Consider the following 12,623-nt stretch of genomic DNA (forward strand, 5'->3'; position numbering starts at 1 on the left):
CTTGCTGGGGGTTTTTTAAAGAAACCTCTGGAATCCAGTTGTTGATGTATTCACGGGGTTAATTCACCTAGAGTACTGGGATGGAGGTAATTAAACACGTAGCCCCTCAGGGGCAGGACACGACAAGACGTTAGCGTAGAGGACACGCGGGGAGGGGATGTTAACAAGAGCAGCTTAGCCCGGGAGGTCAGTGTGACGTGGGGAGGGGGAGGCGGCTCCTGGGCCGGGGGTGGGGTGGGGTGGGGTGTGTGGCCATGTGATCACCTGCAAAGCCCCACCCGCTGGAGAACTTGGCCTTTCACCCTTTCAAAATAATCCTTTTGCATATTCGTTTGAGCGGTGGGCCCTCGTTTTCCAAATGATCTCATTTCATCCCTTCCCCAGGGTGCAACTGGCCTCCGAGACCCTGCCCGTCTCGTATCTGAATGGGGGGAGCTAGTTTAGAGGTACTGCCCTCATCAGGGGCTGAAGAGGTGTATGTTTTGCGGGTGCAAGTCTACAGATGGTACCAGGAACCAACCCCCTCATGGCTCTTTAATAAAAGTGCCGCAAGGCGGGAGAACTCCAGGAGAGCTGTGCCGCCAACCAGGAGTGGGAGATTTGTGCCCCAAACCCGACTCTTAATGCAACCAGCATCAATATAAAGGGATCTCATCTTGAACCCCTCTGAGAGTTTGGTGAGTTTCTGAAATTCCTAATCGTGTCCCGACTTGGCGCTACGGCCTAAATCAGGTATTTAGATGTTGGAGTTTTAAACGGACTTGTGTTTGTTCCCAAGTTGCACACAGAAATTCAAAGTTAAAACCCCACAGGACAGTCCCATTCCCATTCATTAGAAAGAAGCTCCATTTCCATGGTAATGAGAGCCTTGGAGCTTTGGTTTTAAGGTCCCACAATAGTTAAAATTATTTACGTCTGGGTATTAATGCCCAAATGAGCCCAAAACAAGAGAAAAGTTATTTCCAGGAACCTGGTTCTTTCATTCAGTTTGATATTTTGGTCTAAGTAGTAGTATGGTAATTGGAAAACTTCCAGTCTTAAATACGGATATTCTGAGAATGTGCTCAGTATTCATCTACGTATGTGAATAGGTGTGGGAGTATATCAAGTATAAAACAGCTAAAATAGAAATCTGAAATCTAATTCGGGTGTGTAATACTAAAACAAAAATTCCTCCATTGAAGCAATTACTATGTAGATGGAGATATTATACTGGGGGTTGGCAGGTTTACTGTAATTTTTACTATCGCTTAATGAATTTAACATTGATTGTGACATTCTCTGATAAAGTTCTTCGTATGTCTTTGACGTAATGAAAGCCAAAATGTATATCAACTACATACAGAATTCTGATGGATGAAAAGTGGGGGCTGGAAGAACCGTTTGGATTTTGTAACTGCCCCTCCCCTCCAACATGTATAAAGCCTGAGATCAGGGCTGCTTTATATGCTGGGTTCAAATTTTAAGAGATGGTCACCCCCTCCCCCGTGTGTTAGGGGAAGGCTATGTTGTATACTGACTTCTATATCTTTTATCTTTATGCTTTTTTTTTTTGGTGGGCAGACAGACGAAAGAAGAAAGACAGAAGACAGACGCAAGATACAGGGATTGCTGAGACATGCAGAGAATTTTTATTTATCACATTTGTTAATACTTAAGTTTTACTTGTAGAACAGAGTCACAGATAGAAGAGCAGGCCTAATACTTAAGTTTTACTTGTAGAACAGAGTCACAGATAGAAGAGCAGGCCTAATACTTAAGTTTTACTTGTAGAACAGAGTCACAGATAGAAGAGCAGGCCGTTAGTAGGTATTAGTAGGATTCAGTCAGGGATGTAGCATAGCATCTAGGAAGTATACAGGAGGTGGTTCAATAGGGAAGTGGGTTCAATAGAGAAGGGTCATAGCTCTCAAATGCCAACTTTTGGTACAGTAAGCTGTCAATCACTGTTTATGTAGATGCTTTGGGTGGTTGATACACTACATATTTGTCAATTAGGGGTTACTTTTTTTGTTGCTTTTTGTTTGTTTTTTAAATTTTTTTTTTTTTTTCAGTTATCTTTAGAGGTTAGGTGTTGGGGCCCCATCCCCCCACCCCCCCACAACAGAATAGTATTCTTATTAGAAGTTCCTAAGACGGGCAATTCCAGCATGCAAAGTGTGATAGGACATAGCCGGGAAGATGAGAAATTGAAGCCATCATCTAGGGGTTATATAGTCTAAAAAAAACAGATGAACAAACATGTGTCAGTTACTTGGTCCCGACCCCCCCAGTCTCCTTTGCCCCTCCCCTCCCGAGCCACAGAAGCTATTTTTGAGGTGCCCTAGGCTAGGTCAGTTGGCTCTTCATGTTCTCAGGACAAAGAGCTGCTCCCTCACTGCATGCTGAATACGAAGAGCAGTGTTTGGAGAGGGTTACCTGGCATGCGTGTATGTATGTGTGCATGAGTGTGATGGGCAGTGCGGATGCAGGAAGTGCAGAAAAAAATAATTTGATAATGAGTGGAAAAAGATGGAGGCCATCACTAATTTCCTATCCACTGGATAAAATGACAGTTTTAAAAAGACCAGAGACTTTTCCAGATCATTCTCAACAATGACCTCCCTCCTCCTCAAGGTGCCAAGTATTTATCTCCCCCCGCCCAATTAAGGACGGTGCGGCACCACGTATTTTAATAGAGGTAAAAAAGATTTTTTTTTTCCCCCCAAAGAGGTCTGAAATTTTAACATCAGACCAGCCACAGGGTAGACAGAATTTAGCAGGTTTAAAAACAAGTAGACAGTTTTTAAAACAAGTAGCCAATTCAAATGGAGAGCTGGGGGTGGGGGATAGAAACCATCAATTTTTGAAATCCTAAACTGACCGTCTTAATGCTGAAATCTATAGCTTTCCCCCAGCTGGATCTAATTATACTTTAAGGATGGCAAAAAAAAAAAAAAAAAACCACCCTGTTTTGCACTTCACTTGCTCTGAAATGACAAGAAATTGTGTTGTTTGCAGATGTATATACCAAGATGGCTGATGGCCCTTAAATGATTTTGGTTTTCTTCCCGGGTCTCTGTGTCCTGTTTCCCAGTATGAGCTTTGTGTGTGTCAGGTGTGTGTGTTAAAAAAAAGTTTTTCTGTTTTTGAATGTTCCTACCCATCGCTGTTGCTCCTTGCAGCCTGCGGGTCCTCTTCGCCGCCCCTTTTAAAGAGAGATTGAAAGCTCACCTAATCTGCAAGGCACCGCAATTTCACAAAAACCCCACACAGCCTCCCTACATTCCTACACAAACGGCCGCCATCCTCCCGTTAATTCTTAGGTCGCCTTCCTGGCTAAATTGGCACCTCTACTGAGACTGCAGGCCATGGAGGGAAGAATTCCACACCTTCACTGCAGCATTAGCAGAACCCTCTGGAGACTTCGTCAGGTACAGGAGGGACGGATAATTATTTTCTTGTGCTTTCACTAAATGTACATGCATCAGGGAGCTAACACAGTGATTTATCTCACAGTTCTTTGGAGAATATAGCAGCGCGTAAGGCCCCTGATGGTTCCAGACCTCAGTCGCCGTGTTGTACTGAACACACAAAAGGTCCATGATTTTTGGCCCGTGATTTTCTGGTGCGTTATTAATTTCCTCCCTTCTTGGACTTGGGCAGCTACCTATGTTTTTATTTCTATGTAATTGTTCCCCACAAACTGTCATCAATTAAAAGTGTGCCTGGACTATGAGGCACACAGCAAAAAAAAAAAAAAAGATTAAAAGAATAAAACCCACTACCACCAAGCCCCTCCCTCCCCAAACCCAATCTTCGTGATTGGCAGGAACTCCTCCTTAAAGGTGGGAGGGACAGGATGGCTTAAGCTGTCTACCAGGTTTTGTAATTGATTAGCTTATTAGCTCATCCAGTGTTAATGGCACTCCCCCCACCCCCAAATGTAACAGAGTTAGCTAGCATTGAGTTAGGAAAATCCGCATTTGACCTCTGTGTTTGTGAAGGTCAGATTAATATGCCATGGTTACTCTGCAGAGGTACTCGGCACAGCAGTCTGCGGACAGTTAAGGCAAATGTAATAGCTCAGCCCAGTCCTGACAAAGCGCACGTTTACGGAGCAAGGAGGCAGAGACCCTGAGCCACCACACAGAATCCCCTTGGGTGGACGGATGTCCTCACTTGGCAGGGAATTCCTAGTGGAGAAGGAAACCGCCTTTGTTGCAATACCGCAGCGAGGAAAAAGAAAAAAGGAGGCTCATTTGTATGAGATAAAAATAAGGTTTCTAGGCTCACATAAAGAATTCCCCTGTATGTCACTTTCACAGGCTAAATTTAACATCCTCAGAGATTACCTATGGTTTCCTCTGCAAACAGGCAAACTGGGAATGTCTCTTCCTCTTTTGGGAGGGGAGGGGGGCGGGGAGGACAAAAAAAAAAAAAAAACCCAGAAAAGAGAAGTGCTGGTTTAAATGCCTCGTCTGCATTACAGACAGGCTCACTTAGGGGGGAGAAACTTTTCTCTAAAAATTAAAAAAATTTACGGCAATCCACAGAGTAATAAAACTTTAAGTGAATTATTTCAAGGATGTCCTATCTTCTATTGGACCTGAGCTAAGGTAAACAGTGGCTGCTGCATCCTTTTAAAAATGCAGGCCACATCCAGTTTTAATCAAAATATTTATCTAGAGGGTACATGGTCAAATTATTTTTGCTTAACAAGCCTCCTGAAGCAGCGCTCCCCGGAAAGTTGCTGGGGGGAAAATTATGCAAGGTTTTTCTTTAAATTACAAAATCACAGCAAAAAGCCTATTTCAGGCTTTTTGTTTTAATTGAAAGATAACAGTCTCTGGTGGCAGGGCTTTACTGAAAGGTGTGTCAAATTAAGAATTTCAGAATTTGTTTGTGACATGTTAACGTGACTTAATCAACATGTAGTTAGTTGCATACCGTTAACTCATCGGGAGAGCCATTCATAAAACTGGTAAAAGAGCTCATCCCTCTGAATTTTAAACTTAAAAAGCATCCTAAACTAAATGTCCATTTGTATGGATGATGTCATCCTTTTCTCTACCTTCCCCCTCCATGATTATTTGATCTAAGAAATTCTGGAATTTTCCATAAAGAGCTGCCTCCTGCAGTTTTTACTTCTAACAGGTGATAAAATTCATCTGTTTCCCCTTGTGTAGTGCATAGGAGGAGACAGTAACTGGTCTTTATTAGTTCACTGGAGGGAGCAGTTGGTGCATAACTGAATTAAAACTATGCCCCTCTGACTCAGCCTCCCCTTTGGAAACTAAAGGGGAATGCAATTTTAAATTGAACCCAGATTTAAGAAAAAGAATAGGACTGTTAACCAACTAGTTAACTACAAACTAGTGCCTGCAAGTGTCTGTAAGGTTAACTACCCTTACCAGCCCTCCCACCCTCGTGAAAGTAGAAGTGGGTCTGGGGAGACCTATGCCCCTTATTTGCATTCTTCTCCTATAGCTTACATCTTCATATACGCACTCTCTCTTTTCATCTTTATTCTCACTGCGGTATTGTCACATTGTCCTAAAGCAAGATGCCTTGAAGGACTTTTCAAAGGCAAAAGTGCCCCTAGGTCTGGCCAGAAGTACCTAACTCCCAGCCTTTCCATCATTTAAATATCTTTATCTTTTCTTTAGGCAAGATCATCGATTTTTAAAAAGGGAAATGATGATTTGCCCATGATAATTCCAAAGGGGGGGGGGATGATGAATTACTAACAAGGGCTGACTCTTTCCACTTTGTTTTATGTGAGAATATTATTGAAACAATGTTTCCCTAATAGTTTAAAACATCCTGCACTGGTGCATTGCGCTGAAATGTGCTGGGGGTGGGGACCAGCTCTGCAGTGGTCAGCGTGGCTAGGCAAAGGGATGGCCAGGGCCGGTGTTAGCCACGTTGGAGACCCACTGCACCAAAACCTACCGCAGACCTGTCACGGGGCCAATGCAGGGGCTTTATAACTATTACTGTTTGTTGCTGCACCAAAGAGTAAAAAAGGAGGAAAACAGCCCCTAAAGAGCTCTTTCCTGATATGTAGGCTGAAAACATTAAGTGGACATTGGCTGCCCAGCCCCTAAAAGCTACCTAAACTTTCTAAAGGTTAGTATAAAATGTGGTACTCTGACCGTGCCCTTGGTACAGATTTGACACTTACTCTCCATTAAACCCATTAACATGCAGGATCCTCATTTGCTTCACAATGGTGCTTTTACCAGATTCTCCAGCACCTAGAAAATGAAAGTAAGTCTCAGGTTAAGAAAGAGACATTTTACACACTTTGGGCAAGGAGGAGAGAGAGGTGGGGGGGGAGAGAGAGAGAGAGACACTACTGCTGTTTTCTCCATAGAAGCAACACGCAAAACACAAGCAAAATACGAGACGTGCAAATTTCCTCGACATTTCGACGCAGAAAAAATGAAATAAACATCCAACTTTGTGTGTACCTGCAGTATTTCACCATCAGAACAACAAACAAGAATTAAAGGTTTTGGTTTGTTTAGGTGTTTTCTTTAGTTGTTTTAAAATTTGTGGGGTGGGCACAGAGAGAATGATGCAATTTTGTCATGGTGGGGAGAGGTAGGAAAATTAGTTATAACTATGAAACTGGATCTTTGAACTACGAGCATTCACTGGTAAAAACGTACACCTTAATGTATATGGGCACATTAATTCATTGTTTGTCAGCTGTTTCGTGGTTAAAATACCCCAGGGTTCACAGACAATGCCCAGACCCCTGTGGTGCCCCCAGATCTAAACTGACGCAGCAGCTCTCCAACATTTTCTTAAAGTAGCTGTTTTGTCTGCAGGGTTCTTGTCCCCTGGGCTACTTAAAAATCACCCCCTTAGCCCCACAATATGCCGTTTGATCCACTTCTCCACACCCCTCCCCCCTTTTACTGCAAACTTTATTTTTCTAAGGTAAACTCTCTCTGGATATAACAACCATTTGGGGGTGGGGGGGGGAGAGATGAAAGACCATCGATTTGCTGTCTTCTTGAAAAATATTTAAATACAGTGCTTGAGGACAACCCTATTAATAACATGTTAAAAAGGACAAGACTTTAATCATAAGGGAAAATATTCCTGAAAACGACTGAATTTTCTATGATTCCAAGCCCTTCACGACTAACAGAGCTAGAAAAAGGGCGTATGCCCCATTTGAAATCACCTTAAATTTGTAAAAACATGTTTTATGGAAAAAACATAGTTCCACCAAGCTAGGAGGAGGATTGCTAGTTTCTCGGCCTCTGTAAATGGATCCTCTCTCCAACAGATAATCCTGAGTGGACAATTTTTGTCCCCCTCCCACACAAACCTATTTGGTTTCTTAGCCCCTCTTCACTTTTTATTGTTTTGTTTTACTGCCCAGAGAGCCAAGCATTCCTCCTTCTCTTGCCTTTTCACAAGGCTGTAATCAATATCTGTAAAAAGTTAAAATTAGTTTCCACAGAAACATTGATTTCAAAGCAAACATTCTATCTTAATGAGCCTAACTCTCACAAATTAAAATATTAATGGTACATAATATTAATCAGAATCTCCAATATTCTTCTTTTGTGTTAAAATTCGTAGCACCTCTCTTTTACATGCACACAGAGGTCCGTGCCTCAGTTTCCACATTTAGGAAATCAGAGAAACTGAAAAACTACTGCAAGATCTTTTGTGGCTCTGTAATTCAAATTTTATTCCATTAAATTAAAAAAGATGATCCTCTTTTATGAAAAAGGGCATCATCATGTTTCCTCTTTTTTTGGGTAAGGGGCATCACTCAGTGAGAATCACCATTTAAAGACGTAAAACGCATGGCACTGACCCGGGCTGCAGAGCCCCACGCCAGAGGCTTTCTATGATAATAGGACTAGGACACCTGGGGCAGGTTAGCTGAGTGATGCCAGGTGCATTCAGAGTCATCAGTCTCAAATTAAAGGGAGACTATGACCACTGTGCAAAGGTGTCAGAAATTTAAGGTACCATTCGCATCACACTTGTTTTAAATTATTCAGATACCAAGAGTGTTCCTGGGGAAGATTCTAGACTTTTCTAGGCTTATACTTTGAAATCAAATTATACGCAATTAATATTCACACACCATAATTCCACTTTTAGAAGTTTTTGACAACAGCTCAACATATGTACCATTTAATTACTGTAATTGCAAATGCATAAACACCAAAGAGACTTATTTTCACTTAATTTTCTGCTTTACATAAATCTGGACCCAGGAGAACAAAGACATGACCCGTCCCCCAAAAGCAAAGGAGACACCACCACAACGGAAAAACAGCCCTTTACATTTTATTCTTTATAATCAAGCTGTTTTGTTGATATGTGACCCTGAACTAGGTCTTAACCTAGCAAATTCACTCAGATAGCCAAATTACTAAGGAAATGGAAAACTTCCATACTAATTAATGCTTGTGTAATTCTTCTGGTCATTTCAACAATTTCTTTTATGCTTCTTTTATTTATTTATTTTTCCAAATCAGCACCTTTAAGAAAAATGGGGGAAAGGCCATCTCCTTAGAGTTAACAGCCCACCCCCACGCCTTTTTTTTTTTTTTTTTTGCCAAAGAGGAAAAACCGCAATCAAAAGAGAAAACCCAAAACCAACCAACCAAATGTCACTTGACAAACAACTAATTCATGTATTCTCCTCTCCTTCCACCTGGAAAAAAAGTCTTTTCCTTCAAGTGCGCTGGATTCCCCCCCCCCCACCTTGAAAAGGACAAAAAAAAAAAAAAAACCACGCCATTTCCAGACCAAGAAGCCATTTACAGACAAATGTCATTTTCCAGTTTTGATTTGTGCATGTCTTTTTTTTTTTCCTTTTTTCACAAAGCGCTCTCAATGTGGCCGACTAACAGAAAAATGTGTGTGTGCTAATGGTTTATGGGGGGGGGGGACGCTGCTGCGGGGGGGGGTGGGCGGCAGCTGCTACAATTAATTCTCTTCTTTGCTTTTCAAAAAGCCTGCATATCTGGAAGGGGAAAAAAAGGTCATACTGTAAAATGACGTGTCATTTGGCTTCACTGGGCACTTCAGCGTACTAACTCCATTTTTTTTTTTTCGGCCTTATTTTATTCGATTCTCCTTCGCTTCCTTCCACGGCCCGGCCCGGCCCGGGACACGTCTGCTCCGCGCACACAGGGTGTCCTGCCCCAAACGCACCAAGTCGCGCCCAGCGCCCGCCGCGCAGCCTCCTCCCGCCCCCCGCCCCCCCCTCGGCTCCGGCGCCACGACTCGCCCGCGCCCCCTCCCCCTCGCTGCACCACCTTTACCACCCGGAGCCCTTCCGAGGGGCTGATGTCACCCGCCCCCCCCGACTCTCCGCGGCCACTTCCCCCGCCGAACCTCCCCTCGACGATGCCCCCTCCGCCACCGCGGCGTTCCCCCCCCACCCCGCTGGCTGGCTTTTTCCCTGTCCCTCTCCCGACAAATCACACACCCCACGGAGGCGGGTCCCCCTCCCGTGGCCCGCCACCCCATTTCCTGTCCCCGAAACCCTCTTTTTGTCGCAGTCTCCCGAGCCCTGTGGGACTCCCCCTCCCCCTCCCCAACACGCACCCGAAGCCCCGGCGCCGTGTAGGCCTCGCGGAGAGAGAAAGAGAGAGAGGGGAGGGCGCGGGGAGGACGGGAGAGCGACCGGGAGCGGGCAGACAGGGCAGAGAGCCCCGCGCCCGCGTCGCCACGGCCCCCCGCCCCATTTCAGGCCCCCGCCCGGCCGAATGGCGCCCCGGGGTCCCCCTTCCGGCCTCGCCCCCCGGAGGCTGAGCCCGCGGGCGGGCGGCGGGCTCGGGAGCGCGCGCCCGGGGCGGGGGACGGGCTCGGCGCGCGCGGCCTGCGGGGCGCCCCGAGGGGCCCCCCCGGGCCGGGCCGGGGCCGGCGCCCCCCGCCCCGCCCTTACCCAGCAGCAGCAGACGGTGCGTGGCCCGGTAGACCTGCTTGTCCTTCTGCAGCTGCTTCTCGATCTTCTTGTTGGCCTCGCGCTGCGCCTTCTCCTCGTTGCGCTGGTCCTCGGTCTTGCTGTTTCCGAGACAGCCCATGGCGGCGGCGGCGGCGGCGGGGCCGGGCGCGGGCGGCCTCACGCGGGCCGAGAGGGCCGGGGCAGCGCCGGGCGGGCGGGCGGGCCGGGCGCGGACTCGGCTCCTCGGGGAGGAGCGCGCGGGGAGGGCGGTGTCGCTCTGCCTGAGCGGAGCGCGCAGCTCCCAGCCCCTCGAGCCTGAGCCCAAGGGTCTGATGGCCGCCGCGGAGCGAGGCGGACCTTAGACGGAGCTGCGGGCGCTGCTGCCGCCGCTGCCGCCGCCGCCGCTCTTATTGCCTCGGCCGGAGCCCCGCCGCCGCCCCGACCCAGAGCTCCGCGGCGGGCGGGGGGAGGCGGGGGGAGGCGGAGGCGGCGGCGGCGAGGGGGGTGGAAGGAGGAGGAGGAGGAGGGATGAGGAGCGGCCGCGGCGGCGGGGAGGGCGGGAGCTGGCGGAGGGAGGCGCCCCCCCGGGTACCCGGGGAGGGGGGTCCCTCCGCCCGCGTCCGGCCCGGGACGGGACAGGACCGGGAGACGCCCCCTCGCCCCCCCTGGCTTGGGCCCCAAGCGGGGCCGGCCTCCGGGGGGAGAGGGGGCGTCTCCGAGCCGGTGACGACCCCTCGCACGACGCCAACGCTCCACCCCCCGGGCCGCGTCGCCCTGCGGCCCCCGAGGCCGAGCGCCCCCCTCCCCTCCCGCGGGCGCCGCCGAGGGGCCGGGGTGGGCGGAAGGGGAGGGAGTGCGAGCCAGAGCCCGGACTTAGGAAAATTTTCGAAAAGAAGTGAGAGACATAGAGAGAGCTAGAGAGCAGGGAAGTGTGGAAAAAGCGAGGCGAGCACGAACCAAAGGACAGAGCAACCGAAAAGGAAAATGTGTCCAAACACACATACACAAATACTCAATAAAACTCCACACTACACAGCGATGGTGGTGTCTGGGGGAGGGGGAGGGGGTCCGACTTAGATGAGCCGCTCCTCGCGCCCCCGGCGACGGGCGCCAGGGCGGGATCCGAAGGCACCCGAGGCCCCGGAGTGCCCTCGTTCTCTGCGCTTGGCCTTGGCCGGGCCGCCCACGAAGGAGAAGAAGGCGCAGCCCAGGAACATTCGGAAGCAGCAGGTCGCCCCAAAAAAGAAGCCGCAGCCGCGGCCCTCGTCCGGGCTTGGGTGCAGCAGAAAGTCCAGCACCCACGCGGGGTTGCGCACGGAGAAGACCAGGAAGGTCAGCAGCGGCAGGTGGGCGCTCAGCGCGCTCATCTCCAGCCGCCCGGACCCCCACACGGCGCTCCTGAAGCCTCGCAGGGCGTCGATCAAGTCGTCGTAGTCGTCGTCGTCCTCCTCGTCGTCGTAGTCGTCGTCCTCGTCACTCGAGTCCGTGTCCCACTCAATCCAGATCCTACTCGTGGCCCCGGCGCCGGCGCCCACGCCGACCCCGGCGGCGCCCTCCGCGGCGCCCTCGACGGCGGCGGCGGCGCCGGCTGCGGCGGCGACCTCCGGGCCTCGGGCCTCCTCCTGGGCTTCTAGCCCCTTCTTCTTCATCTTCTTCTGCATCTTCTCCAACTTCTTCCTCTCCTTCTCCTTCTTCTTCTCCTCTTTTCTTCTCTTCTCCAGCAGCTTCTTCTCCATCTTCCGCCTCTCTTTTTCGGTTAGCAACTTCTCGCCGGGCGCCTCTTGCTCCGACTTCTTCGGGGGCTTCTCGGCTACCCCTTTCTTCCGCGACGCGCGCTGCTCGGCCAGCGCTGCAGCCACCGCCGCAGCTTCGGCAGCCACCTCGGCCGCAGCCAACGCTGTCTTCCTCTCGCTCTCCAACGCTCGAGCTTTGAGTTTCATGGCCATCTTCAGCATGACGGCTCGGCCACCTCGGGGTGCCTGGCTCTCGCCTGGCCCGGGCGCCCTGTTTGCCCCCGGCCTCGGGCTGGCCGGACCCCGTGCGCCCCGTGTCGGGGGAGTCTGTTGCGATCCCCGCGGCTCTGTCCCGGGGGCCGCGGAGCGCGGCTGCTGGGTTTCGTCCGGGCTGCTGGGCTGGCTGCCTAAGAGTTAGCGCCAAAACGGATGAGCAAACGAAAAAGGGGTGAGAACAAACCAAAAAGCACCCAACAATACGAGAAATCAAAAAGCACCGAGAAATGTCAAACAACTCAAAAAAGAAAAAGTGCACAAGGCGCGATGGCACGAGTTTGCTGTTACCCTCAGGCGCTCCTTGGTTAGGCTCTTGGGCACGCCAATGGAGAAAAGAGAAGAGAAGAGAGAGAATTGGGGGGTGCCCCGAAGGCTCGGGCAGGGCGGTAGCGCCGAGGCGCCCCTGCCCTGTCCCGGCCCGGGTGGCTGTTGCCCCGCGCCGGGCGACTCGCACTTCCGCGGGAGGCCACGGTGCCCCCGGACTTACATGTGAGTGAGGTGCACTCACACGCAAGGCAGTGCCTGCCTGCCTGCCTGCCGGCCGCCCGCCGCCGCCCCGCGCCGGGAGGCTTCGCTCCAGCCACGGCGCCGCCGCCCGGAGCCGGAGAGCCAGCTAGCGAGCAGCGCGCCGGGCCGGCCACCTGACGCAGCCCGCTCCGCGGTGCCGACGCGACTGAGCGTGCAGCCGGAGAGCAGCG

The 12,623-nt window shown here is 50.2% G+C and overlaps 1 protein-coding gene across 15 annotated transcripts in view; it reads right to left on the reverse strand.

Moving 5' to 3' along the window:
- The window catches only part of GNAS (GNAS complex locus), a 67,304-nt gene that overhangs the window by 8,400 nt on the left and 46,281 nt on the right, over nucleotides 1-12,623 (reverse strand). For 3 of the 15 annotated variants that reach the window (NM_001271771.1, XM_059892383.1, XM_059892382.1), the window contains 2 exon segments: nucleotides 3,143-3,187; nucleotides 6,167-6,239. Coding sequence is in view for 13 of the 15 variants with exons in the window: in XM_059892383.1 (XP_059748366.1) it covers nucleotides 3,143-3,187; nucleotides 6,167-6,239 (118 nt within the window). In the remaining 2 variants the exon portion in view is untranslated. 15 annotated transcript variants of the gene reach the window in all.

This window comes from Bos taurus, chromosome 13 (genome assembly GCF_002263795.3).
Source record: "Bos taurus isolate L1 Dominette 01449 registration number 42190680 breed Hereford chromosome 13, ARS-UCD2.0, whole genome shotgun sequence".
In the NCBI taxonomy this organism is placed as follows: Eukaryota; Metazoa; Chordata; class Mammalia; order Artiodactyla; family Bovidae; genus Bos; species Bos taurus.